At 41.6% G+C, this 27,061-nt stretch overlaps 4 protein-coding genes across 6 annotated transcripts; all 4 read right to left on the bottom strand.

The window, feature by feature from the left end:
* Nucleotides 1-876: 876 nt before the first annotated feature.
* On the bottom strand, nucleotides 877-11,547 carry LOC118103398 (nectin-2). Of its 2 annotated transcripts, none has more exons than XM_035150300.2 (7): nucleotides 11,394-11,547; nucleotides 9,582-9,890; nucleotides 8,995-9,318; nucleotides 8,200-8,526; nucleotides 6,793-7,077; nucleotides 6,097-6,195; nucleotides 877-2,425 (listed from the first exon to the last, which is right to left on the bottom strand). In XM_035150300.2, the coding sequence occupies exons 2-7, from the start codon at nucleotides 9,649-9,651 to the stop codon at nucleotides 2,421-2,423; spliced, it is 1,110 nt and encodes a 369-aa protein (XP_035006191.1). In that variant the 5' UTR covers nucleotides 9,652-9,890; nucleotides 11,394-11,547; the 3' UTR covers nucleotides 877-2,420. The 2 variants fall into 2 exon arrangements, with proteins under 2 accessions (XP_035006191.1, XP_047195046.1); XM_047339090.1 differs by having other exon boundaries at nucleotides 9,582-9,887; nucleotides 11,394-11,538.
* Nucleotides 11,548-11,673: 126 nt separating this feature from the next.
* LOC118103403 (OX-2 membrane glycoprotein) lies at nucleotides 11,674-16,664 on the bottom strand. Its single transcript, XM_047339091.1, is given in 7 exon segments — nucleotides 11,674-12,302; nucleotides 12,425-12,481; nucleotides 12,645-12,726; nucleotides 13,262-13,564; nucleotides 13,722-13,910; nucleotides 13,913-14,057; nucleotides 16,530-16,664. Coding segments are annotated over 6 exon segments (855 nt in total). The 5' UTR covers nucleotides 14,004-14,057; nucleotides 16,530-16,664; the 3' UTR covers nucleotides 11,674-12,169.
* A 140-nt stretch (nucleotides 16,665-16,804) lies between these two features.
* Nucleotides 16,805-20,835, bottom strand: LOC118103401 (poliovirus receptor-like). The gene is made up of 7 exons (XM_035150305.2): nucleotides 20,598-20,835; nucleotides 18,955-19,287; nucleotides 18,492-18,797; nucleotides 17,897-17,935; nucleotides 17,727-17,808; nucleotides 17,507-17,563; nucleotides 16,805-17,384 (listed from the first exon to the last, which is right to left on the bottom strand). Exons 1-7 carry the CDS (start codon nucleotides 20,650-20,652, stop codon nucleotides 17,249-17,251), a joined length of 1,008 nt encoding a protein of 335 aa, XP_035006196.2. The 5' UTR covers nucleotides 20,653-20,835; the 3' UTR covers nucleotides 16,805-17,248.
* A 631-nt stretch (nucleotides 20,836-21,466) lies between these two features.
* LOC118103399 (OX-2 membrane glycoprotein-like) lies at nucleotides 21,467-26,730 on the bottom strand. Of its 2 annotated transcripts, XM_035150303.2 has the most exons (7): nucleotides 26,135-26,730; nucleotides 24,744-25,082; nucleotides 24,281-24,586; nucleotides 23,701-23,739; nucleotides 23,531-23,612; nucleotides 23,311-23,367; nucleotides 21,467-23,188 (listed from the first exon to the last, which is right to left on the bottom strand). In XM_035150303.2, the coding sequence occupies exons 1-7, from the start codon at nucleotides 26,187-26,189 to the stop codon at nucleotides 23,053-23,055; spliced, it is 1,014 nt and encodes a 337-aa protein (XP_035006194.2). In that variant the 5' UTR covers nucleotides 26,190-26,730; the 3' UTR covers nucleotides 21,467-23,052. The 2 variants fall into 2 exon arrangements, with proteins under 2 accessions (XP_035006194.2, XP_035006195.2); XM_035150304.2 differs by lacking the exon at nucleotides 23,701-23,739.
* Nucleotides 26,731-27,061: the final 331 nt, after the last annotated feature.

The raw sequence follows: 27,061 nt of genomic DNA on the forward strand, positions 1-27,061 counted from the left end.
TAAACATGACTGATTTTATTGTTCGTTAATTCAATGTTGGCACCGAGTTTCCTTCAGATAAGCTTCTGTTTTATTATTAATGGGGAAATTATTTGCTTTAAGAAGATGAGAATCAAAATAAATCAGTCAGATGCCAAAGCAGAGCAACGACGGGCCCTTTTCCTGCCTTTGTGAGGTCTGTGCAAACAAAGCAAACAAAAATGTACACGAGAGGCGTTTGGAGGAACTTCAGAATTGTCCATGTCAGACTGAAGACCTCTTTTCCAAAACACGATTAAAGACATTTGAGGGGAAAGAAGAAGAAAATTGATCAGTTTCTAAGAAAGAAATAAAAAGAATGAGGTCACAGTTCTCATTCTAACACTTGGAAAGAGATGTTGAAAATACTGTGATTACTTTAAACCTCTGAGTTGAGTTGAAATAGTGGCGTCAAATTGTGATTTTAAATAATTGTCAGGATCATTAAAAACACTTTATCCATCTTTGTGAAGCAATAGCTAAAATCGCACTTGCAGGTTAATTCAAGGTTATTTCAAGGTAGATCATCACAAAAATGACACGAGGAAACTGAAGCCCCTCGTAGGGTCTGAGAGTAAAGTCACTTGCGTGGGCTGCGGAGGAAATGAGTTTCCTGTTGTGTTATTTTCTGGTGAGGTAATTCTTCACCACCCACAGCCTCAATACACACCTTCACCTAGAGTTTAGTCGTGAGGTTTACGAGAAACATCTGATATAATTATGGAAGCTCGGTTCTGCCACTTTGTTTTAAGAAGTCCTGTAAGTCACCATGATGTAATAATTTACTATCTCATTATTGTGATCTAATCTCACAAACACAGATGATGAAAAACAATAAGCAGCAAAAACAGAAGCGGATAAAGTCTCAGTTTTTCGTTTTTATTTGTTCCAAATCATGCTAATCTGCTCTTTAATCAATTCTTACAGGTACAGAAAAAGTGAATACTGCTAAAAAAACAAGAACAACAAAAAAGACAGAAATATAAAACAGAGAGGAAATGTGGGAAGAAAATCATATTTACAGCAGCTTTAGTATATTTGTAACAACACTATAGGTATTTATCAGATTTAACCCTTATAATAAACTATACAGATCATTGACTTCAGTGTGAAAGTAGATCATATGTAAACAACCAATAGCTGTGTTTAATTATTAGAAAATAATATTTCTTTTCTGATGAATACGAGTTTCCACAAAGTCCCTGTACATTAACATTTCCTGCAAAACCAAAACTAGTTCTTCTTACACAGGAAAATAGATTTGGACCAACCAAATGGTTGGAACAACTTAAAAAAACGACATCAATTGGTAACTAACCAATTCATCAAGTTCGTTCAGCAGAGTTACATCAACACAATTGTTGACTTTAATTTGAAAAAAACGTATCTGTAGTCATATCTTTTCAGTGTATGGTTTGACTCAGTCATGAAATACTGTACAATGATGCAAAGAAAAATGCACACACTTTTAAAACACACACACGCCATCTGTTACTTTCTCACACACGTGCAAACAGTGATTCACAGCTCGTCCGCACAGTTAGTTAGTCTCACACACACTCTCTCACACACACACACACACACACACACACACACACACACACACACACACACACACACACACACACACACACACACACACACACACACACACACACACACACACACACACACACACACAGATTTTAGCCGCAGCTCCACTTTTTTACTTCCTGTAACTCGCAAGATGTTTAATGTTTTAATGCAGTTTCTATTTATTCTCTGTTTTTATATTATTATTTTATTTTGTATTTTAAGGCTGTTCAGCACTGTCGTTGTTTTTAAACTTGCTATATAAATAGACTTGACTATTTAAACAGGTCGACCTGTACTGAAAAATATTAAAATCAGTTACTTGCTTATATCTTAATGTGCTGAAGTCTTTTACAGTTTAATAAACTTTTATATTGAAGGAGATATGAGGCAGCTGTGGTAGGAAAAAAACATCAACGGTCCCACAGAGTATTTAGAATATATCCATATTTCAGTCAGAATACTTCAAACTAAGAGCAGAAGCAAATCAAAAAGCTATATATACACAACCTATATGTAAAAAAATATATAACTATTCAACACAGGAGAATTGATCTGACCCCAACGTGATGGCACAAGACACATCGACTAACTCTTCTCTGATCACAGTGATTACGTCGACAATTAAGGCTGTAAGTGTAAAATCTAGTGTTAAATAAGGTGGTTTTAGTTCTGTTTACTTTGTGTCTAGCAGTGAGTCAGCAGTGTTGGCCCCGGCTCCGTGGAAAGCTTTGCTCCCGTCCTGTGCGCGCTGAGCCGGACGGCACGGTGCTGAGCAGATAGGTCAGACTCAGAGCTCTGCTGGACCCTCATCAAAGCAGCGGTCCAAATCAGTCTGGACAGAAAGAGGGGGGGGGCAATTAGTTGGTCAGCCGGGCAGGTTTTGTCCCAGGAGCCACCGGAAACTGTTCAGTCTGGAATGCCTTCATCGCTGAGATTTCATCGGTAAAAGAACGAGCACCTTTGGTAAATCGCTCATTAGGTGATGAAAGCATCTAATCCTGTTTTGGTAAATGTAGGAAATCAATTCTTCTCTTGAGCAGTTACATGTGTGTCTTCTAGGATACGTCCATCAATCAAACTTTTATACAAGGGAACAAAGGTGGATTTCTTTGAATAGTTTAAAGACACAGGAACCCACGACGCCCTGCTCAGATCTGAAAAAGACCACATGTACACGATAGTAAAGCAGGAATTCAGCGGCTAGGATTAAGTGCCTGTCACACCTCCATGGACATATGGCAGCAATGTGAGTTATTCAGAGGTGGTCTGCAGAGTTATTGCTGAATGGACACATGCAGCCTACAAGCCAATTAGAGCAGGAGAGACCTGTGAGCAGAGCCTGGATATTTACAGTGTAGTGACCAGCAGGTGTCACCTTCTGCTCTGTTTTCCTTCCTCTAATCTCTACCCACCGTGTTTGTGTGCCAGACCGGATGCTTTGCCTCCCTCAGCACTTCCTGTGGTACTACGGGTTGAAAGGTGCCATGGGAACCATTTGCTTTCATGAATAAAAGGTTCTTATTTGTGGTCAGCCCCCCACCCCCACCCCACCCCACCCCAGCCCCTATAGCTGTGCCAACGCAGCACCTTGCAGTCTGGACATCTCCATCCGGCCACGCCAAAGATCATAGAAACGCAGACACAAATACTCCGGTGGTATTTTACTGGAAGAACCTCAGGCCTTTGGGCGCTACTTCCCAAACTATGAGTGAGGCAGGCAGAGGCTGAATTACGCCCCCACCGGTTCGGAGGAAAGCCACGAAAGCTATTTTGTGGGTGGCTACCGGTTTTACTTCTGGCCACAGACATCACAACTTTTGTGGGCTTCTCTGGAGCTGAACGTCTGAGACATGCTTTGGTTTTACTTTCTTACTCCAAACTTGAGGATTTCAGCTTTAACACTCATTCAGGGAGAAGGTGCTGAGGTCTTTTGCTTGAGGGAATAAATACTCTGATAAATCCAGTGATAAAACGTAGAAGCCTTTAAAATGTATTTTCACAATCTGCTTCTTAGTCTGAGCAACAGCGTTTTACAAGAACACACACAATTACATCTTAAAGTATCTGATCACACACACACACACACACACACACACACACACACACACACTTGAAGATTTTTAATGTGTAACAGTTGTTTTTTCATCTATTTAATTAAGAACCAATATTAAATACATTTCAGGATATGTGAGTAAAAAGCCACGGGTGAAGCAAATAAAAGGGAAAAATGAAACGTCCTGTCATCTTGAATACAATTGGGGATTTCTCTGTGTTGGAACATTATTGGAAATGTTAAGGATAATGCCAGTATGGACATTTTAATAAAAAATTGTTGCATATTATTCCTTTAAACGAAATGACCGAATGAATGAGGTCAAATAACCCAAAGGATGCATCACAGCTGCATCTCTCTTTCCCTCAATCTGAATCACATCACAGTAGTCTTTGTGGAAATATGGGAAGTACTTGTGTGTCTTTACAGTCAAGTGTGTGTGTGTGTGTGTGGAGGTTGCATTCAACTTTGAACCCTGGTTCCTCCTCGTCACTGCTCCCACCTCACAGGCCCGTAATAGGTCCGCCTCCCTCCACAGTGCGGAGGATTAGGCCGAGAGAGAAGGTCTTTTCTTCCGGCCGCTAACTCGAGACAATCAGCACAACCACTTGTTATTCAGCTCAGGACTCGGCGAGATGGAAACTGAAAGAGCTTGAGCAAAGACGACGAGGAAAGGAGCCTTATTTCCTGAGAGAGGGAAAACAAAAAAATCTATTTTCGCAGCGATGCGTCTGTCTTCTCTGACCACAGATACTTGAGCAAGCTCTGGTCCGACACAACACCATCAATCACGTGCAAAACTGGTGTTTGAGATTGTCAAGACTGCCCCGACAGTCTCATGAGTAAGAGATGTGCGGGGGGAAAAAACACAAGCACGCCGAACTGCATGATTGAGGCCTTTGTTGTGTGCAGCCCATGTGGGAGAACGCTGTTTTTGGAGCTTTGACGCGATCAGGAAAGCAGGGACGAGGGATGGCATCGGGAAAATGTGAGTATGTGACCGTGGCTTTCTTATCGCTCAAGAAAACAAGGGCGGAGCCGAAGGGAAAAAGGAAACTCATTAGGCGTTTGATTAGGCATTTTTTAGACAGTCTTTAAAGGAAAAAGGTCCTAGAGGTCTGAAATATATAATATAAACGTTACTCAATGGGACAACAGTTCCTACAAATGAAGGCTTAATTCTACGTTGCCGAATCGAGAGTATCCATGGGACCGTCCTAACCTTGACACATCAGCGCCCACTTTTGTTTTTCTTCCTTTACGGCCGCAGCGTTGGCAGAGGGCTCGGCCAAACCTTCCGTTGCCGCCCCGATAACTTTGGTTTTTCCCTGCTTCTCATCGGTGGACTGGAAAATTTATGATAAGGGGGAAGTGGGCAGTGGTCCACGCGCCACGTTACACCACTGGCAGCCATCACTGTTTCCGTGACACCCAGAAAAGATTGCGAGGAAAGGCGTCAGGGGAGCTCTGATGACACATGAGTGAGCAGCCACCTCTGTGTGGAGAGTGGCTGCGACTTGACCTTATCAGTGTGTGACGACTGTGAGGCATTTCACATCGTGGGATTTGTTCGCTCTCACTTTAAGCATCTTCACATTATTGGTTTTCTCATACGATTGTTATTCTTTCAGGGAATTCTAATCGGCATCGTCAAATAATATATTTCTTTCATTAAAGCCACAGTATGTAGCAATATTCTAAAATCTTTTACTGGAAAGCATCTGGCTCCTAAATGCTCAACTTTGTTCACCACCCAGTTGCTAACTTTTAACTCTTTCACACCAAAATTTGCAGCTGTCCGAAGGTTTTTTAAAACGCGATAGACTCCTTTCCCATTGAGACCGAGACTGACGAGAACACAGTAAAGTTGAAGGTCGTAAAACAATGAGCTGAAAAGCTCCGTAGAGACGAAGGGAACTGCAGCATTGACGGATAATTCTGTGTGAGCTATTTCCTCTGTCACGTGAACCATTGTTAATCTAAAAATATGAATATTAGCAGCAACTTTGAGCAGGAAACATGTTTAAAAGTCCCAGGATGCTTTCTGTTCATGAAGCCATGAGAAAACACTTCATCATAATCACTGCGATGACAAGAGGCACTTAAAACTTGGCCTCCACAACAGGCTGCAATAAAAAAAACACTTAATATCAGGGGAATGTTTTGTCTCCCTGTAGTGAAGAAAAGATTGTAATCTCAAAATATACTCCATGTTTTTACTCCATTCCAAAAGTGGGAAATCCGCCTCCACGTACATCATAACAGGAGTTGCTCCGATTCTCTCTTTTGTAACCATCTCCCTGCACAAATACCTCTGGAAAACCACCAGAGAGGCATGACCTTGTTTTTTTGGGGTTGTAACATGTTAACAAATGTGGCCAGGGACAGAAAATCCATGTTGTTTGAGAGAAGTGAATGTGCCGTGGTGGAGTCGATGTGTTTGTACTCACCGTCTGTGCAGATTAGGCACTTGCAGAGACACACACACAGACAGAGGAGGACGGCCGCCACGCCGCACACCGAGAGGAGGATCACCACGACTGGACTCACTGCAGCGCACAAACACACACGATCAGGCTCGAGAGAACATGTATGACATCTGGGCTAAACATGGTCGAAGAATAACATTTCTCTCAAAAAATAATCCTTCCCGTACGCTGCGACATTACAGGAGTCAGGAGCCCATCAAAGCAGCCATAATTACCCCACAACGAAAATAGCTGCAAATATGCACATGGAGAAAACAAAGGCTGTGTTTAGGCCGAGCCGTAGTAGAAGTATTTTGGTAACGTTGTATTATATGTGGCTGGTCTTTTTCTTGTGTAATAACTAAACGTTAAAAAATGTTTAGGCTAGACATGTCGATGATACATATTTAGATTTTAAACCAAAACACTAGGAATTGTGTTTTCTACCTTGTCTTTCTGTCTGTTGGCAGAAAAATATGCAAAAACCACAGAACCAATTTTACTGAAACCTGGTGGAAGGAAGAACCCGTTAACGTTTGGAGCAGATTGGATTAAGGGGAATTTGGTTTGGCCCTTTTTCTCAAGGCACTCTTGCAGTGGGAAAAAACCCAAACCCTTTATTAGTGTGGCTAATGAATATCTAAGATAAAAGGATAAAAATGGTGATAACTTCCTCACCCTTTGTGGTGAGAGGCACCATCAGGGGCTTCTCCAGACCCGGGTGTTGCACGATGCACTCGACGGAGCGCTCACTGAGCAGCCCTGACTGGAAGAGAAGCGTGCTCGTCACTATCGTCGTGCCGTCACCCTGGTCGAAGATGGACAAAACGGGCGGTCCAATTGTCCGGTTGTCCCCTCCGATGTCCCACTTAATATCTGCTGGTGGGCGGGACTGGGCGGTGCAGTTGGCCTCGGTGACCCCTGATGACGAGGTCACCTTGGTCACCTCTGGTTTGGGTAAAACTGGAGAGGAAAAGAATTTATATTTGACGACGTTTATATGATATTGAAGTGAAACGAGGCGCTTTGATTGACAAACTCAGAAACAGACGACAGAGAGAGATTTGTTCCTCTGCTGTCGTGATGGTGATGGAGAGACAGAGCCTGTCAATCTCTCTGCCCCGAGGACACAATGGCACAAGTCGTCCTGGAAACAAAACCCAGACAGGACAGCGGCGGAGCAGCTTTTACCGACTGTGTGTCTGTGTGCCTGGATCTTTGGCTGCCTCAGTTTAGACAAATGCAAAGCTTGTCCAGCAGAGAAAGGACACACAGACACACACAGAGACACACACACACACACACAGACACAGACACACAGACACACACACACACACACACACACACACACACACACACACACACACACACACACACACACAGAGGCATTGTGTCTAGGGAAACAGTGAGCCACTCATCCCCTGGGCTTACACCCAAATTAATCACCCCATTCCCCTCAGTGACTCCCCTCCCTCCGTCGACACTATCACACCAACCACACATATAGAGAAAGTTCAACAACTACACACACTTCTGGAACGTTAGCTCCTGAAGTCACACCTCTCGTCTCTCTGGCACGGCGAGAGGCAAGAGAGGACGCGGGGGAAGTGTTTGACGAGGGGGACGCGGAGCGCCGTCGCCATAGCAGGTCAGCACAGTAGTTTAAAGGCCAGCTGCAGCAACTCTCACCTCAGGGCGGCTTGTGGTTTGTTTATACACACACTTCCCTTTCCTGAGCTATATCTGGGATGCACGTGCACGCGTGCACACACAGCCAACAGGATACTGATGTGTAATAAATACAACTGAGCCTTAAACATTGGGAATTCAGGAATAGCTTATTCAAAATCAATGGCCCATTGATCAATCAAACATCTCAGGGTGAAAGATCGGAGCCATACACGTAGAGGATGCAGATGGAGATGTCAACTCTTTAATGAGCTTTTAATGATGACCCCACAACTACACCAAACCTTTACATTTGTGGACAATTACACATTTTCTCCTAATCTCTATATTTACCCTTTGATGCCAAAATAATTATTGCAACTCACAACAGTTACACTCCCCCGTCACCACACTCACCATAAACAGAGAGGCAGGCCGTGGCGCTTCTACTGCCATCCGGGAACGTGTTGAACTCGCAGGTGTAGCAGGCCTCGTCCTCCGTCCTGACCGGCTGGATGGTCAGCCGGGTGTCGTCCAGAGTTCGGCTCAGGCTGACCCGACCCTTGAACTGCTCCTCAACGCTGTGGTGGTTCTTGCTGTAGGCAGCCACGGCGGTGGTGTCGCCCTGCTCGGCCGTCTTCCTCCACAGAACCTGGTGCACCCTCTCGGGGAGGCTGTACCGGCAGGAGAGGATGACGGCGGTTCCGCTTGTGGCCGTCTGGTTGCCCACCAGCCGCACTTTACCTGGGGCAGAGGAAATGCAGGCGTATGAAATCCTGACAGGGTTTTAACAAGAAGGAGCCAGGGAGCAATAAAAATGTGAGTGTGCATAATTAATGGTAACAACAGGGAGGTCAGCAGGGTGGGGGGTCTTTCTCCCCTGCTGATCCAAGAACTCAGACCATATGTGACTCAAAGCATTGTGGGAGCTTCTGAGCAAATCAAATCCTCCATGTGAACTTCTGTGAGCTGCACAAAGGTCATGTGACTTCTACAAACAAACAGATTTCCAAAAGGATGTGTCTTCATGGATAAGAAGAACAAAAGTTCAAGTGTCATTTGAGAACTGCGGCCTTGCAGATAAGATCATTTACTAAAAATACCAGGATAGAAACCTATTTATCATCTTCAAATACGCATCTGAACTAAAGCCTGAATCACGTTCTGTGGCCAGTTGCACAGAATATACACTCTAAGGCCTCTCAAACTCACCAGTGACTGTGACGCACGTCCGGCCCTCTTGCGAGACCTTGGGGTAAGTGTCAAAGATGCAGCGGTAGCAGCCCTCGTCATCGGGTCTCACCCTCGTGATGGTGATGTAGCTGGCGCCGTCGGGGTGCCCGGTGAGCTGCACGCTGGAATCCTGGTGGCTGATGCGCACTGGCACAAGTGGCTGGTAGGCCAGGAGGATCTTTCCGTGCCCGTTGAGCCATCGGACCTGCAGGACGGTGTTGCCGGTCGCCGTGGTGATGTTGCAGCCGAGCAGGAGGGGGCGGCCGGCCTCTGCGGTCAGGCTGGAGGGGGCTGTGACATCACCTGAGGAACATGAGGAATCAATCCAACCATCTTATCCATCCAACCATCCATCCAACCATCTTATCCTATCCTTCTATCCATCCATCCAACCATCATCTATCCATCCAACCATCTTATCCATCAATCCAACCATCTCCTCTATCTATATATCTATCCATCTTATCCTTCCATTCCTTTCTATCCACCCATCCCTCTTTCTTTCTTTCCCATCCATCCATCTTCCTGTTGAGACTTTTTGGAGACAAATCGCCAAAGGGACGCACCATGAGTCCCGAGAACAGCTGCTCCTACGAGGCAGAGCAGCAGACACAGAGGGAGAGCCGGTCCTCTCATCGCACACCGAGGCTGAATCTCACATCCAGGCTGCAGCTGCGAACTCGAACCCTGTCAGGGAGCTTCCACAGCTTCAAACATCAGTGTGAAACCTCAACATTAAACAGCCCGAGGCCACGTGCGGACGGTAAACCGGCGGAACTGTGATGCAAGAGGCCGAGATGCGTCTGCTGCCAAGTGTTGGGACTTGTTGAGCGGTTGCTGGTCACCACGGTTGTCGCTGCATCTCGTTGGGTCTGCTGCAAGGGGAAACATGAAGCCAGAGAATTACACCAGCACCACAACATCACACTCTTAACACAAAAATATGAATAAGTAAAAGGTTTATTTGGGGGCATTCGTGCATCTGATACTGATATCTGTCTATTATTCTATATAATCTGTACAGCCAGAAATAGACTGCTACCTGATAATCTACATAAACGTTTGACATCAATATCAGATCAGTGAAGGAAGTTTAATTTGAAAAATCCACTAAAGCAGATGTGTTTACGGAGCGAAACTGAGGAATCCTCTGGAAAATGATTTAAAATGTCTCTCAAATATGATTCAATTCAAGAAAACTTTGTATTTTTCATCTTCCTTTTAAAAATTTTGTGTGTCCTTTTTTCATTCTAAAGTTAGTCGCCATGGAAATACAACGTGTAAGCATCAACAACGGCAGCTGCTGATTCAGGAAACATTACCTGGGGCCTCACAGGAGATTTTAAGAGTTTGATCCACAGCCTGTGTAATAAACCCATAATCATCCGGAAGCAAAACAAGCTGCTGCTGTGAAGTCTAGACTGCAACACAACCAGTGATTTCAACACAGGTACCTGAGACCCAATACAACGGCCAGGAGACGGGATGACGGGATGTTAGTCATTTAGGTGGATCACAGCATGCGTGAGTGTGTGTGGGTGTAATTAGAGCAAACACAAGCTGAAGCCTGTGGCTACAAAGATCAGGAAAGTTGCTACTGCAAAACAACACCGCTAAAACCAGACTGTGAAGGGGACTGGACCCACCGAGACCACAACAAGACCAGGTCCAGACCAGGTCCAGGGTTTCTGGGTGTTACTCTGGTCTTTTACAGCGCCAAGCATCTGGCTTCAATCGTGGAAGCCTGCTCCTGTTGGGCAGCACTTAAAAAGGCTTTTCCACTATAATACCACAGATGTCAGACAGAGGGCTGCTACACTGGCTGCAAGAAATCTGATCCATTCATCAATCACCTGGGAGCTTCACTGCTAAACATCTGCTCGAAATCCACATGTGCACAACCACGTTTTCACCACAGCAAAAAGCCAAAATGTAGATTGAGATTTCTACGCATGAAAGCAAAAAAAAGGATCTTTCCCACATTTAACAGAAGGGCAAAAACGTATTTTTACACATTTTCAATAACAATTTCGTGCATGTAAATCTTCTTGTCAGATCTACCATAGGAAATAATCATAATAATGCACAAAATAATGTGGCAATTTAATTTAGGTTAAATAAGTTCAGTTCAGTTCAGTGAAATATTTGTTAATTTAAAGGAAGATTAATTCATGAGGAAACAAAACATATTTTTAAGAAAAGTTAAATGTTATTTCCAGCACAACAGCCATATACATATGTAAACAACCTCCCCTCATAGATTGTAGTCATCATAAAAACGTTGACACTCCTGGATCAAGTTTAAATTCACACACAAGAGGCTGAAAACTCAAAACTTTGCAAGAAAGTAAACTTTCCTGTTGTGAAATGAAACTCACCCGCTGACAGAGGACTGGATGAGAGACTGGAGAAGCTGCCTGTGCTGCAGGTTATGTCAAAGTGGAGCAGAACAATCCATGTCTCCTACTTTTAAACGACTGAGGGACTTTCGTGGTCCTGCTGAAGAGTCCCTGACACCGCCTCAACTCCCCCTCAGACATGAAGCCTGAGGAAACAGTGACCTCCACTGGCCTTGTTTGGAATAAATGTATTAATAAATGAACAAGAAACCATTATTCCATTATCTGGGTCTTACATCAATTGAAACATCACAAGTTCTTATAAAACTGATATTTATTATTTTAGAATGTAGAAAGAATACAGAAACTCTTTTCAGAAAACAACACAAAAGTGGGGAAACATCAAATTAAACAAAATAAGTAGAAAAACATCACCCACAGAACAACAGTCTAAATATCCCTCTCCCCTCAGTATATAAAACTGCTGTAAGTCAACAAGGCACTGTTTAACATTATGTCACTTTAAAATAAGAATGACTAGTTTTTATAATTTAAAATTAGCTGCCACAAAAGGAGGATTTTTGAAGTTCAGCGCACGTCTGAAAGCAGCCACATTTTTTTGCCCCTAGTATAAAGTCTGCAGAAAGTCTGGGGATCCCCGCTGGGGTCAAAATGAACGAGTAGAGGGATGAAGACTCTTCTAACACGCAACAGATGGAAAATGAAAATAAAAAAGGAAGTTGAAATATCTCTGGATGAAAAAGCTCCGCCTACAGTAGACAACATGGGACTTTCAGTGGAGACCTGAGGTCCACCTACTGGTCAAATGGAAGACTTCTGGATTTTGAAGACGACTCAGGGTCTGTTTCTTTTCTCTCCTTGGATTCTGAAGGAGGTGACCGTTTTCTGACCAAACTCTTCTTTGGTGTGTGCTGTGCTTCTTGGACCCTAAAAATAAAAACACAATATTTCATTACTCAGCTTCTATTGCACAAACAAATCATCCACACTGGTGAAGGTTAGGCAGGTTTAAATAAAGTTTGAAGACCAGTATATGAAGAGTGACTCACGTATCAGCGTCTGCAGTTTGAGGAACCTCAGTCTTCTCAATGTCTCTGTGTGACGGACTGAAGGATTTAAGAACAGTTAAAGCTGAATATTAATGCTCATAGACTCTAACATAGAGGATATAGACGTATATAAAGATGGACGACATGATGGCAATCCAAAAGTGAAACCAAAGCGTCTCAATAGTTTACGGTTATAACAGATTCTGGTTGAAAGACGTACCTGCTCCTTAGTTTTCGTGTAAACAGGACAGTGAAGACTGAAGCAGTGCAAAGGAAGGTCACTACCACAATCCACGTCACGACTGTGAGACAAAATGGAGGAATTGTTCATATCTTACACTCAACGACCGGTCAACAGGTCAAATGAGAGACTTGTGAACGTTAACTTACTGAAGAGTCTGCTACGTTTTCAGTACGGTAGAAACAAGGAGCAGAAAACATTTAACTGATCTTTTATTTCTGTTTATTCCACCCTGGTTAACTGTGTCTTTCTTACCTAAGTAATTTTTACAAAAGGAAAATAACAAAATAAACAAACAAAAATAGTCAAATAAATATCGATTAAAGTGCAGCATGTAGAAAATTAACTGTACATAAACTGCACCTTTATTGTATTGTATGATTATCATTATTAAATATATGTACTTTATTCAAGAAAATGTACATGTCCACATTGTTTGCAGAGGGTTTGATGCTGTGTTTGCACTGAACTCGTTTCTGTGAAACTGAAGTGTTTCCACACAGCAGACTGAAATGATGAGGAAGGGTCTTCACACATGTACCGTTCTACCCCTCCCCTACAGTCTATGAATGTGTGGCTTTAGAAGTGTTTCTCACCATTGGTAGGCGTCACTTTCACGTCAGGAATCGCCACAAACGCCTCTTTACGACGGGAGAGCACCTGCACGGCACATCCAACCCGTGTGCCAGCGTCATGGAAACCTGCCAACACGGCTGTGGCAGTAACAGTGAATGTACCGTTTGTGTTGATCAACACAGTTTTGTTCTGTGAGAAGTCGAAGTCTTGCTGTGTGATGTTGAGAGTTACGGTTGGAGCAGGTCGTCCTGTGGCGGAGCAGGAAACCACGAACTCGTCAGTTGTCTTTGATTCTCTCACGTGTAGAACGGGTTCATGCAGCTCTGGGAAGAAAAGAAATGTGTCACACTGTAAAATTACATTAGTGTTCTTTACTTGATTCTACCCATGTAATGTAAAGTCACAGTCTTATTACCATTTCATACTAGAAAGTACAAAGCCAATGTTGAGTTCAACAGGTTTATTCAGTCAGGTTCTTACCATAGACCCTGATGCAGGTTCTGCCAGTGAGCGCTCCAGCAGGGTTGGTGATGAAGAGGCAGAGGTAGCAGCCTTCATCCTCCTCCGTCACATTCTTGATCACTATGGAGCTGTTGTGCAGTCCACCATCTTTCCCCTCCACTTTGCCTCTGAAGTCTGAGATCACCGTGGAGCCAAAAATATTGTTGAAGTGGCGAGATTGGTCCTCCCATCCATCGTCTGTTTCTGCCATGTGACATGCACCACATTTTCAGACTGTAGGATCTGACAGCTGGAGAGCATCTTCTCCCACTGCCTCCTCCACAGTCTCCACAGACTGGATTACAGATGTTAGACCTACAGGAGAGGACAGTTGCACATCCAGATGTTTGGTTTCAACTGAGCATGTGGGTAGTACGCGTTACATGTACTTGAGTAGTTTTCCAATAAATTGTACTTCTGAGTATTTTGCAGAATACTTTTTACACCTACTCAGTTGTTACATATTTAAAATTTTAAAGATTTACTCTATTTAGTAGAATACGTTGTTTTGAATGACTGCATCTAAGCCACTGCTGCAGGGATTGATCGTTTTTATTACATGTATATGGTCTTTTGTCCTGTTCTGTATATGGCACTGAAACAACACCACGTGCATATATGTGTGCTCTTCACCTGCTTATCTTACCACCTGGTTCTAACGATGTAGATCCTATGGCATAGAATTGTTTTGTTTAATATATTGTAATATTATTTGTATTTTTGAATGTCTGCATCTTCCTATCTTGCATTAATCAGGTGAACATTTTGAGGTTAGAGTTCAGTTTGATTTGGAAACTGAGTGCACGTGCGCACACACAATGCAGACTGCTTCCAAGTCTTCAGGATTCAGTGAAGGTTTTTAATATGTCACTTTATTAATTCAATCAATGTGCACTTTACAATGTTATTACCTGTTAATATCCTGTTTGAACACAATTCATTCCAATGAAGTTACTCAATACTTGAGTCGGTTTTTTTAATATATCTATATCTTTACTCTTATACAAGTACTTATTTGTATGAATACTTTTACTTCAACTTGAGTCATTATAATCATAAAGTAATAATACTTTTACTTGAGTACTGTTCGTGTTTAATCTACTCTCCACATGTGTGCAGGAACAAAGGATGTTTGTCTGAACGAGGAAGTCTGAGCTTGATATTTATCTGAGCTCGATGTATAAATAACTTTGGGTCGAAACCGTTTCATTTACAGTCTATGGTTGAAACACACATCGGAGCCAGATTATCTTCACAATAACCCGAATAAACAATAAAATAAAAGACAGCGAGCGCACATAAATCTTTTCAGATTAAGACAAATAACTTACATTCAGCTAAATTAAAGTAATAATGACTGTTCTCACCTTTCTGGAAGAGTCCTAACACAAAGAGGACACGAGTGAGTGCAGGTTGAATCATCTCTGTTTCACACTATGTCTGGGTTTTACAGTTCATCATAGTTTATCACCACCTGCCACAACTCCAACAGCCAGATCAGGGTGTTGCTGGTCGGTTGCAGACTCGGACGCAGATTGGTTATTTCCACAAAGCGTGTGTGAAGTAAAGTGAAGTGAGACGACAATATAAATCATATGAGTAAAAAAATATATACAACTCATTACGCCACCGAGCCGCTGAGATGAGTGAAGCAGTTTCTGCCTGCTGTTTAAATCCCAATGTGGTTTTAAGGAAACGCCCCATGTGACCTGGTGATGGTCCGAACACAAATCGTGTGATGCTGGTGATCAACACAATGCGCGCACTGAACTGAACTGTGTCGAGTGTGTTGTCGACGTGACACGTGTGTGACGAGGCAGATGTGGAGAACTAACTGAACGTCTTCATTGTCGAGCAACGCGTTGTGTATTTCTTCTCCTCTGTCAGAGGACTACGTGCTTTGTTGGAGCTTGTGTGTCGAAGGAGTAGATGAAGTACCCTGTGTAACTAGGACAACTCTGGCAAATTATACTCATAAAAAGTATTTATATTTTCATGAACAATGTGGTGATACAGGGATTTGAGGACGCTTCAGGAAACACCATTAAAAATGAAGTGCCTTTTAAAGAAATCACCAGATTTTCCAAAGTTCCATCTGAATCCTCCGGATGTTGAAAGATAAATCTGTGACGTCGGAAGTACCTGACACGGCGTCGAGCCTCGACCAATCAAATTAGATTTACAAAAAACGTAAATTAATACCTATTGGCTGTAAGTAAAGGTGGGAGTGTCTGCGCCCCGAGGAAAATCTGTAACAACCAATCAAAGAGCAGCCTCAGATCACGTGGTTGATATTATACACTGTTTATTTTGTCTATATCATATATTGTCTGTTTATAGTACCTATATTTATATGATCTGTATTATACACCATCTGTTCATTAGGGGTTAGGGTTCTTCTTGTCAGATCTACCTTATGAAATAATCCTAATTAGGCACAAAATAAAAATAAAATGAATATGAAACATTCATTTACCCAACAGGTGCAGCGAAAAACAAATTGTGGCAATTTAATTTAGGTAAAATAAGTTCAGTTCAGTTCAGTGAAATATTTGTTAATTTAAAGGAAGATTAATTCATGAGAGGAAACAAAACAGCTATTATGAAATAAATTAAATGTTATTTCCAGCACAACAGCCATATACATATTTAAACAACCTCCCTCATAGATTGTAGTCATCATAAAAACGTTGACACTCCTGGATCAAGTTTAAATTCACACATAAGAGGCTGAAAACTCAAAACTTTGCAAGAAAGTAAACTTTCCTGTTGTGAAATGAAACTCACCCGCTGACAGAGGACTGGATGAGAGACTGGAGAAGCTGCCTGTGCTGCAGGTTATGTCAAAGTGGAGCAGAACAATCCATGTCTCCTACTTTTAAACGACTGAGGGACTTTCGTGGTCCTGCTGAAGAGTCCCTGACACCGCTCAACTCCCCTCAGACATGAAGCCTGAGGAAACAGTGACCTCCACTGGCCTTGTTTGGAATAAATGTATTAATAAATGAAGAAACCATTATTCCATTATCTGGGTCTTACATCAATTGAAACATCACAAGTTCTTATAAAACTGATATTTATTATTTTAGAATGTAGAAAGAATACAGAAACTCTTTTCAGAAAACAACACAAAAGTGGGGAAACATCAAATTAAACAAAATAAGTAGAAAAACATCACCCACAGAACAACAGTCTAAATATCCCTCTCCCCTCAGTATATAAAACTGCTGTAAGTCAACAAGGCACTGTTTAACATTATGTCACTTTAAAATAAGAATGACTAGTTTTTATAATTTAAAATTAGCTGCCACAAAAGGAGGATTTTTGAAGTTCAGCGCACGTCTGAAAGCAGACACATTTTTTTGCCCCTAGTATAAAGTCTGCAGAAAGTCTGGGGATCCCCGCTGGGGTCAAAACGAACGAGTAGAGGGATGAAGACTCTTCTAACACGCAACAGATGGAAAATGAAAATAAAAAAGGAAATTGACCTGAGACCTGAGGTCCACCTACTGGTCAAATTGAATTCTTCTGGCTATTGAAGACGACTCAGGGTCTGTCTCTTTTCTCTGCTTGGCTTCAAAAGGAGGTGTCCGTTTTCTGACCGAACTCTCCTCCTCTGGTGTGAACAAAGCTTCTTGGATCCTAAAAATAAAAACAAAATATTTCATTACTCAGCTTCTATTGCACAAACAAATCATCCTCACTGGTGAAGGTTAGGCAGGTTTAAATAAAGTTTGAAGACCAGTATATGAAGAGTGACTCACGTATCAGCGTCTGCAGTTTGAGGAACCTCAGTCATCTCATGGTCTCTGTGTGACGGACTGAAGGATTTAAGAACAGTTAAAGCTGAATATTAATGCTCATAGACTCTAACATAGAGGATATAGACGTATATAAAGATGGACGACATGACGACAATCCAAAAGTGAAGCCAAAGCGTTTCAATAGTCTACGGTTATAACAGATTCTGGTTGAAAGACGTACCTGCTCCTTAGTTTTCGTGTGAACAGGACAGCGAAGACTGAAGCAGTGCAAAGGCAGGTCACTCCCCCAATCCACGTCCCGACTGTGAGACAAAATGGAGGAATTGTTCATATCTTACACTCAACGACCGGTCAACAGGTCAAATGAGAGACTTGTGAACGTTAACTTACTGAAGCGTCTGCTAGCAGATCCAGATCCCTCATCCAAACCTGGGACAAAGAGAAACATCAGGATCATTCAATAATTATCAGTCTATTAAGGGAGTGACGGTACACAACGTTTTCTGTGTACCTCGGTTTAGGTCACGGTTCAGGACGTTTTCAGTACGGTAGGAACAAGGAGCAGAAAACATTGAACTGATCTTTTATTTCTGTTTATTCCACCCTGGTTAACTAGGGCTGTGTCTTTCTTACCTAAGTAATTTTTACAAAAGGAAAATAACAAAATAAACACTCATAACTAAATAAATAAAAATAGTCAAATAAATATCGATTAAAGTGCAGCATGTAGAAAATTAACTGTACATAAACTGCACCTTTATTGTATTGTATGATTATCATTATTAAATATATGTACTTTATTCAAAAAAATGTACATGTCCACATTGTTTGCAGAGGGTTTGATGCTGTGTTTGCACTGAACTCGTTTCTGTGAAACTGAAGTGTTTCCACACAGCAGACTGAAAATGATGAAGGGTCTTCACACATGTACCGTTCTACCCCCCCCTACAGTCTATGAATGTGTGGCTTTAGAAGTGTTTCTCACCATTGGTAGGCGTCAGTTTCACGTCAGGAATCGCCACAAACGCCTCTTTACGACGGGAGAGCACCTGCACGGCACATCCAACCCGTGTGCCAGCGTCATGGAAACCTGCCAACACGGCTGTGGCAGTAACAGTGAATGTACCGTCTGTGTTGATCACACTGACAGTTTTGTTCTGTGAGAAGTCGAAGTCTTGCTGTGTGATGTTGAGAGTTACGGTTGGAGCAGGTCGTCCTGTGGCGGAGCAGGAAACCACGAACTCGTCAGTTGTCTTTGATTCCCTCACGTGTAGAACGGGTTCATGCAGCTCTGGGAAGAAAAGAAATGTGTCACACTGTAAAATGACATTAGTGTTCTTTACTTGATTCAACCCATGTAATGTAAAGTCACAGTCTTATTACCATTTCATACTAGAAAGTACAAAGCCAATGTTGAGTTCAACAGGTTTATTCAGTCAGGTTCTTACCATAGACCCTGATGCAGGTTCTGCCAGTGAGCGCTCCAGCAGGGTTGGTGATGAAGAGGCAGAGGTAGCAGCCTTCATCCTCCTCCGTCACATTCTTGATCACTATGGAGCTGTTGTGCAGTCCACGACCTATGACCTCCACTTTGCCTCTGAAGTCTGAGATCACCGTGGAGCCAAAGATATTGTTGAAGAGTATCTTCCTCCCATCCAGTGTCTGTTTCTGCCATGTGACATGCACCACATTTTCAGACTGTAGGATCTGACAGCTGAGGAGAGCATCTTCTCCCACTGCCTCCTCCACAGTCTCCACAGACTGGATTACAGATGTTAGACCTGCAGGAGAGGACAGTTGCACATCCAGATGTTTGGTTTCAACTGAGCATGTGGGTAGTAACGCGTTACATGTACTTGAGTAGTTTTCTCAATAAATTGTACTTCTGTGAGTAGTTATTTTGCAGAATACATTTTACTCCTACTCAGTTACATATTTAAAATTTTAAAGATTTACTCTATTTAGTAGAATACGTTGTTTTTGAATGACTGCATCTGTAACGGTGTAAATAATTCACTTGTGTTTATGTTAAATCCTGTTCAACTGGGACTGCAACCAGTTTTGCTGTATGGGTTTATTTGAAACCCACGCGGAAGTTCGTGTTGTATTAATGTGGCGCACTTTGATTATGTCACAGTAGCGAACGCTCTCGCTGTGGTTCCAGCGGAAGTAACAACTGTGGTTGTGTGTTTCTCAATATATTGCAGTTTTACAGAATAAACAAGTCCAACTGCTCCATATAATCCTGACTCCGTGAAGTGCATGCAAATAGCAGCAGAGCAAGATAGATAACGTCACACATCTAAGCCACTGCTGCAGGGATTGATCGTTTTTATTACATGTATATGGTCTTTTGTCCTGTTCTGTATATGGCACTGAAACAACACCACGTGCATATATGTGTGCTCTTCACCTGCTTATCTTACCACCTGGTTCTAACGATGTAGATCCTATGGCATAGAATTGTTTTGTTTAATTTATTGTAATATTATTAGTATTTTTGAATGTCTGCATCTTCCTATCTTGTGTTAATCAGGTGAACATTTTGAGTTAGATTTCAGAGGTAAAGGTATTTTGGCTTAGTTTTTAATATGTCACTTTATTAATTCAATCAATGTGCACTTTACAATGTTATTACCTGTTAATATCCTGTTTGAACACAATTCATTCTAATGAAGTTACTCAATACTTGAGTCGTTTTATATATCTTTATCTTTACTCTTATACAAGTACTTATTTGTATGAATACTTTTACTTCAACTTGAGTCATTATAATCATAAAGTAACAATACTTTTACTTGAGTACTCTTCGTGTTTAATCTACTCTCCACATGTGTGCAGGAACATAGGATGTTTATCTGAACGAGGAAGTCTGAGCTTGATATTTATCTTTGCTCGTTGTATAAATAACTTTGGGTCGAAACCGTTTTATTTACAGTCTATGGTTGAAACACTCATCGGAGCCAGATTATCTTCACAATAACCCGAATAAACAATAAAATAAAAGACATAGCGAGCGCACATAAATCTTTTCAGATTAAGACAAATAACTTACATTCAGCTAAATTAAAGTAATAATGACTGTTCTCACCTTTCTGGAAGAGTCCTAACACAAAGAGGACACGAGTGAGTGCAGGTTGAATCATCTCTGTTTCACACTATGTCTGGGTTTTACAGTTCATCATAGTTTATCACCACCTGCCACAACTCCAACAGCCAGATCAGGGTGTTGCTGGTCGGTTGCAGACTCGGTCGCAGATTGGTTATTTCCACAAAGCGTGTGTGAAGTAAAGTGAAGTGAGACGACAATATAAATCATATGAGTAAAAATATATACAACTCATTACGCCACCGAGCCGCTGAGATGAGTGAAGCAGTTTTCCCTGCCTCTGTTTAAATCCCAATGTGGTTTTAAGGAAACGCCCCATGTGACCTGGTGATGGTCCGAACACAGAATAAATCGTGTGACGCTGGTGATCAACACAATGCGCGCACTGAACTGAACTGTGTCGAGTGTGTTGTCGACGTGACACGTGTGTGACGAGGCAGATGTGGAGAACTAACTGAACGTCTTCATTGTCAAGCAACGCGTTGTGTATTTCTTCTCCTCTGTCAGAGGACTACGTGCTTTGTTGGAGCTGTGTGTGTCGAAGGAGTAGATGAAGTAACCTGTGTAACTAGGACAACTTTTTTGAGGACGCTTCAGGAAACACCATTAAAAATGAAGTGCCTTTTAAAGAAATCACCAGATTTTTCCACAGTTCCATCTGAATCCTCCGGATGTTGAAAGGTAAATCTGTGACGTCGGAAGTACCTGACACGGCGTCGAGCCTCGACCAATCAAATTAGATTTACAAAAAACGTAAATTAATACCTATTGGCTGTAAGTAAAGGTGGGAGTGTCTGCGCCCCGAGGAAAATCTGTAACAACCAATCAAAGAGCAGCCTCAGATCACGTGGTTGATATTATACACTGTTTATTTTGTCTATATCATATATTGTCTGTTTATAGTACCTATATTTATATGATCTGTATTATACACCATCTGTTCATAGGGGTTAGGGTTCTTCTTGTCAGATCTACCTTATGAAATAATCCTAATTAGGCACAAAATAAAAATAAAATGAATATGAAACATCCATTTACCCAACAGGTGCAGGAAGAAAAACAAATTGTGGCAATTTAATTTAGGTAAAATAAGTTCAGTTCAGTTCAGTGAAATATTTGTTAATTTAAAGGAAGATTAATTCATGAGAGGAAACAAAACAGCTATTATGAAATAAATTAAATGTTATTTCCAGCACAACAGCCATATACATATTTAAACAACCTCCCCTCATAGATTGTAGTCATCATAAAAACGTTGACACTCCTGGATCAAGTTTAAATTCACACATAAGAGGCTGAAAACTCAAAACTTTGCGAGAAAGTAAACTTTCCTGTTGTGAAATGAAACTCACCCGCTGACAGAGGACTGGATGAGAGACTGGAGAAGCTGCCTGTGCTGCAGGTTATGTCAAAGTGGAGCAGAACAATCCATGTCTCCTACTTTTAAACGACTGAGGGACTTTCGTGGTCCTGCTGAAGAGTCCCTGACACCGCCTCAACTCCCCCTCAGACATGAAGCCTGAGGAAACAGTGACCTCCACTGGCCTTGTTTGGAATAAATGTATTAATAAATGAAGAAACCATTATTCCATTATCTGGGTCTTACATCAATTGAAACATCACACGTTCTTATGAAACTGATATTTACTATTATTTATAAAACAACACAATAGTGCAAGCAAAAGTGGGAAAATTCAACAAAATAAGTAGAAAAACATCACCCACAGAACAACAGTCTAAATATCCCTCTCTCCTCAGTATTTAAAACTGCTGTAAGTAAACAAGGCACTGTTCAACATTATGTCACTTTAAAATAAGAATGACTAGTTTTTATAATATGAAATTAGCTGCCACAAACTTCCAAGAACAATGTGAAGTTGACACGTATCAAGTATCAAGTAAGACCTCGGCTGACTCCACTCTCTCTTCTTGTATAGCACCCTAGACAAACCCATATGAAGAACCATGAATATAAAAAAATAAATACACAATCACAAATGTCAAAAAGGAACAGATACTATCAAGATATCAGTAAATACAAAACACACGCAAACCCTTACACCACCAGAACAACACACTAAAAATGCAGAGAACCTAATCACTACACTACTGCTCTTCACAATAGAAACACACAAAGTCACACACTTCTAGTCGTCCTTATCATATGACTCATTTTACTTGTTGAATCCGTCTGGAGGATCTTTGAAGTTCAGTGCACGTCTGAAAGCAGCCACATTTTTTTGCCCCCTAGTATAAAGTCTGCAGAAAGTCTGGGGATCCCCGCTGGGGTCAAAACGAACGAGTAGAGGGATGAAGACTCTTCTAACACGCAACAGATAGAAAATTAAAATAAAAAAGGAAATTGAAATATCTCTGGATGAAAAAGCTCCGCCTACAGTAGACAACATGGGACTTTCAGTGGAGACCTGAGGTCCACCTACTGGTCAAATTGAATTCTTCTGGCTATTGAAGACGACTCAGGGTCTGTCTCTTTTCTCTCCTTGGCTTCAAAAGGAGGTGTCCGTTTTCTGACCGAACTCTCCTCCTCTGGTGTGGACAAAGCTTCTTGGACCCTAAAAATAATAACGAAATATTTCATTACTCAGCTTCTATTGCACAAACAAATCATCCTCACTGGTGAAGGTTAGGCAGGTTTAAATAAAGTTTGAAGACGAATATATGAAGAGTGACTCACGTATCAGCGTCTGCAGTTTGAGGAACCTCAGTCATCTCAAGGTCTCTGTGTGACGGACTGAAGGATTTAAGAACAGTTAAAGCTGAATATTAATGCTCATAGACTCTAACATAGAGGATATAGACGTATATAAAGATGGACGACATGACAGCAATCCAAAAGTGAATCCAAAACATCTCAATAGTTTACGGTTATAACAGATTCTGGTTGAAAGACGTACCTGCTCCTTAGTTTTCGTGTGAACAGGACAGTGAAGACTGAAGCAGTGCAAAGGAAGGTCACTCCCCCAATCCACGTCCCGACTGTGAGACAAAATGGAGGAATTGTTCATATCTTACACTCAACGACCGGTCAACAGGTCAAATGAGAGACTTGTGAACGTTAACTTACTGAAGCGTCTGCTAGCAGATCCAGATCCCTCATCCAAACCTGAGACAAAGAGAAACATCAGGATCATTCAATAATTATCAGTCTATTAAGGGAGTGACGGTACACAACGTTTTCTGTGTACCTCGGTTTCAAGGTCACGGTTCAGGACGTTTTCAGTACGGTAGGAACAAGGAGCAGAAAACATTGAACTGATCTTTTATTTCTGTTTATTCCACCCTGGTTAACTGTGTCTTTCTTACCTAAGTAATTTTTACAAAAGGAAAATAACAAAATAAACAAACAAAAATAGTCAAATAAATATCGATTAAAGTGCAGCATGTAGAAAATTAACTGTACATAAACTGCACCTTTATTGTATTGTATGATTATCATTATTAAATATATGTACTTTATTCAAAAAAATGTACATGTCCACATTGTTTGCAGAGGGTTTGATGCTGTGTTTGCACTGAACTCGTTTCTGTGAAACTGAAGTGTTTCCACACAGCAGACTGAAATGATGAGGAAGGGTCTTCACACATGTACCGTTCTACCCCTCCCCTACAGTCTATGAATGTGTGTCTTTAGAAGTGTTTCTCACCATTGGTAGGCGTCACTTTCACGTCAGGAATCGCCACAAACGCCTCTTTACGACGGGAGAGCACCTGCACGGCACATCCAACCCGTGTGCCAGCGTCATGGCAACCTGCCAACAAGGCTGTGGCAGTAACAGTGAATGTACCGTTTGTGTTGATCACACTGACAGTTTTGTTCTGTGAGAAGTCGAAGTCTTGCTGTGTGACGTTGAGAGTTACAGTTGGAGCAGGTCGTCCTGTGGCGGAGCAGGAAACCACGAACTCGTCAGTTGTCTTTGATTCTCTCACGTGTAGAACGGGTTCATGCAGCTCTGGGAAGAAAAGAAATGTGTCACACTGTAAAATTACATTAGTGTTCTTTACTTGATTCAACCCATGTAATGTAAAGTCACAGTCTTATTACCATTTCATACTAGAAAGTACAAAGCCAATGTTGAGTTCAACAGGTTTATTCAGTCAGGTTCTTACCATAGACCCTGATGCAGGTTCTGCCAGTGAGCGCTCCAGCAGGGTTGGTGATGAAGAGGCAGAGGTAGCAGCCTTCATCCTCCTCCGTCACATTCTTGATCACTATGGAGCTGTTGTGCAGTCCACGACCTATGACCTCCACTTTGCCTCTGAAGTCTGAGATCACCGTGGAGCCAAAGATATTGTTGAAGGTGGCGAGATTGGTCCTCCCATCCATCGTCTGTTTCTGCCATGTGACATGCACCACATTTTCAGACTGTAGGATCTGACAGCTGAGGAGAGCATCTTCTCCCACTGCCTCCTCCACAGTCTCCACAGACTGGATTACAGATGTTAGACCTGCAGGAGAGGACAGTTGCACATCCAGATGTTTGGTTTCAACTGAGCATGTGGGTAGTAACGCGTTACATGTACTTGAGTAGTTTTCTCAATAAATTGTACTTCTGAGAGTATTTTGCAGAATACTTTTTACACCTACTCAGTTGTTACATATTTAAATTTTTAAAGATTTACTCTATTTAGTAGAATAAGTTGTTTTTGAATGACTGCATCTAAGCCACTGCTGCAGGGATTGATCGTTTTTATTACATGTATATGGTCTTTTGTCCTGTTCTGTATATGGCACTGAAACAACACCACGTGCATATATGTGTGCTCTTCACCTGCTTATCTTACCACCTGGTTCTAACGATGTAGATCCTATGGCATAGAATTGTTTTGTTTAATATATTGTAATATTATTTGTATTTTTGAATGTCTGCATCTTCCTATCTTGCATTAATCAGGTGAACATTTTGAGGTTAGAGTTCAGTTTGATTTGGAAACTGAGTGCACGTGCGCACACACAATGCAGACTGCTTCCAAGTCTTCAGGATTCAGTGAAGGTTTTTAATATGTCACTTTATTAATTCAATCAATGTGCACTTTACAATGTTATTACCTGTTAATATCCTGTTTGAACACAATTCATTCTAATGAAGTTACTCAATACTTGAGTCGGTTTTTATATATCTATATCTTTACTCTTATACAAGTACTTATTTGTATGAATACTTTTACTTCAAATTGAGTCATTATAATCATAAAGTAACAATACTTTTACTTGAGTACTCTTGTGTTTAATCTACTCTCCACATGTGTGCAGGAACAAAGGATGTTTATCTGAACGAGGAAGTCTGAGCTTGATATTTATCTTTGCTCGTTGTATAAATAACTTTGGGTCGAAACCGTTTTATTTACAGTCTATAATTAAAAAATCATCGGAGCCAGATTATCTTCACAATAACCCGAATAAACAATAAAATAAAAGACAGCGAGCGCACATAAATCTTTTCAGATTAAGACAAATAATTTACATTCAGCTAAATTAAAGTAATAATGACTGTTCTCACCTTTCTGGAAGAGTCCTAACACAAAGAGGACACGAGTGAGTGCAGGTTGAATCATCTCTGTTTCACACTATGTCTGGGTTTTACAGTTCATCATAGTTTATCACCACCTGCCACAACTCCAACAGCCAGATCAGGGTGTTGCTGGTCGGTTGCAGACTCGGACGCAGATTGGTTATTTCCACAAAGCGTGTGTGAAGTAAAGTGAAGTGAGACGACAATATAAATCATATGAGTAAAAAAATATATACAACTCATTACGCCACCGAGCCGCTGAGATGAGTGAAGCAGTTTTCCCTGCCTGCTGTTTAAATCCCAATGTGGTTTTAAGGAAACGCCCCATGTGACCTGGTGATGGTCCGAACACAGAACAAATCGTGTGATGCTGGTGATCAACACAATGCGCGCACTGCACTGAACTGTGTCGAGTGTGTTGTCGACGTGACACGTGTGTGACGAGGCAGATGTGGAGAACTAACTGAACGTCTTCATTGTCGAGCAACGCGTTGTGTATTTCTTCTCCTCTGTCAGAGGACTACGTGCTTTGTTGGAGCTGTGTGTGTCGAAGGAGTAGATGAAGTACCCTGTGTAACTAGGACAACTCTGGCAAATTATACTCATAATAAAAGTATTTATATTTTCATGAACAATGTGGTGATACAGGGATTTGAGGACGCTTCAGTAAACACCATTAAAAATGAAGTGCCTTTTAAAGAAATCACCAGATTTTTCCAAAGTTCCATCTGAATCCTCCGGATGTTGAAAGATAAATCTGTGACGTCGGAAGTACCTGACACGGCGTCGAGCCTCGACCAATCAAATTAGATTTACAAAAAACGTAAATTAATACCTATTGGCTGTAAGTAAAGGTGGGAGTGTCTGCGCCCCGAGGAAAATCTGTAACAACCAATCAAAGAGCAGCCTCAGATC

This window comes from Hippoglossus stenolepis, chromosome 24, assembly GCF_022539355.2.
Source record: "Hippoglossus stenolepis isolate QCI-W04-F060 chromosome 24, HSTE1.2, whole genome shotgun sequence".
Taxonomy (NCBI): Eukaryota; Metazoa; Chordata; class Actinopteri; order Pleuronectiformes; family Pleuronectidae; genus Hippoglossus; species Hippoglossus stenolepis.

Excerpts from the sequence above, each read along its gene's own strand:
- LOC118103398 (XM_035150300.2), bottom strand. The coding sequence starts at position 9,651 with ATGAGAGGACCGGCTCTCCCTCTGTGTCTGCTGCTCTGCCTCGTAGGA. Across the intron at positions 8,527-8,994 it reads GACGTGCGTCACAGTCACTG|GTAAAGTGCGGCTGGTGGGC; the intron begins GTGAGTTTGAGA and ends CCTCTGCCCCAG. Across the intron at positions 7,078-8,199 it reads GGCCTGCCTCTCTGTTTATG|TTTTACCCAAACCAGAGGTG; the intron begins GTGAGTGTGGTG and ends TTTCCTCTCCAG.
- LOC118103401 (XM_035150305.2), bottom strand. The coding sequence starts at position 20,652 with ATGATTCAACCTGCACTCACTCGTGTCCTCTTTGTGTTAGGACTCTTC. Across the intron at positions 18,798-18,954 it reads AACCTGCATCAGGGTCTATG|AGCTGCATGAACCCGTTCTA; the intron begins GTAAGAACCTGA and ends TTTTCTTCCCAG. Across the intron at positions 17,936-18,491 it reads GAAACTGACGCCTACCAATG|GTTTGGATGAGGGATCTGGA; the intron begins GTGAGAAACACT and ends TCTTTGTCCCAG.
- LOC118103399 (XM_035150303.2), bottom strand. The coding sequence starts at position 26,189 with ATGATTCAACCTGCACTCACTCGTGTCCTCTTTGTGTTAGGACTCTTC. Across the intron at positions 25,083-26,134 it reads GTTAGGACTCTTCCAGAAAG|GTCTAACATCTGTAATCCAG; the intron begins GTGAGAACAGTC and ends CCTCTCCTGCAG. Across the intron at positions 24,587-24,743 it reads AACCTGCATCAGGGTCTATG|AGCTGCATGAACCCGTTCTA; the intron begins GTAAGAACCTGA and ends TTTTCTTCCCAG.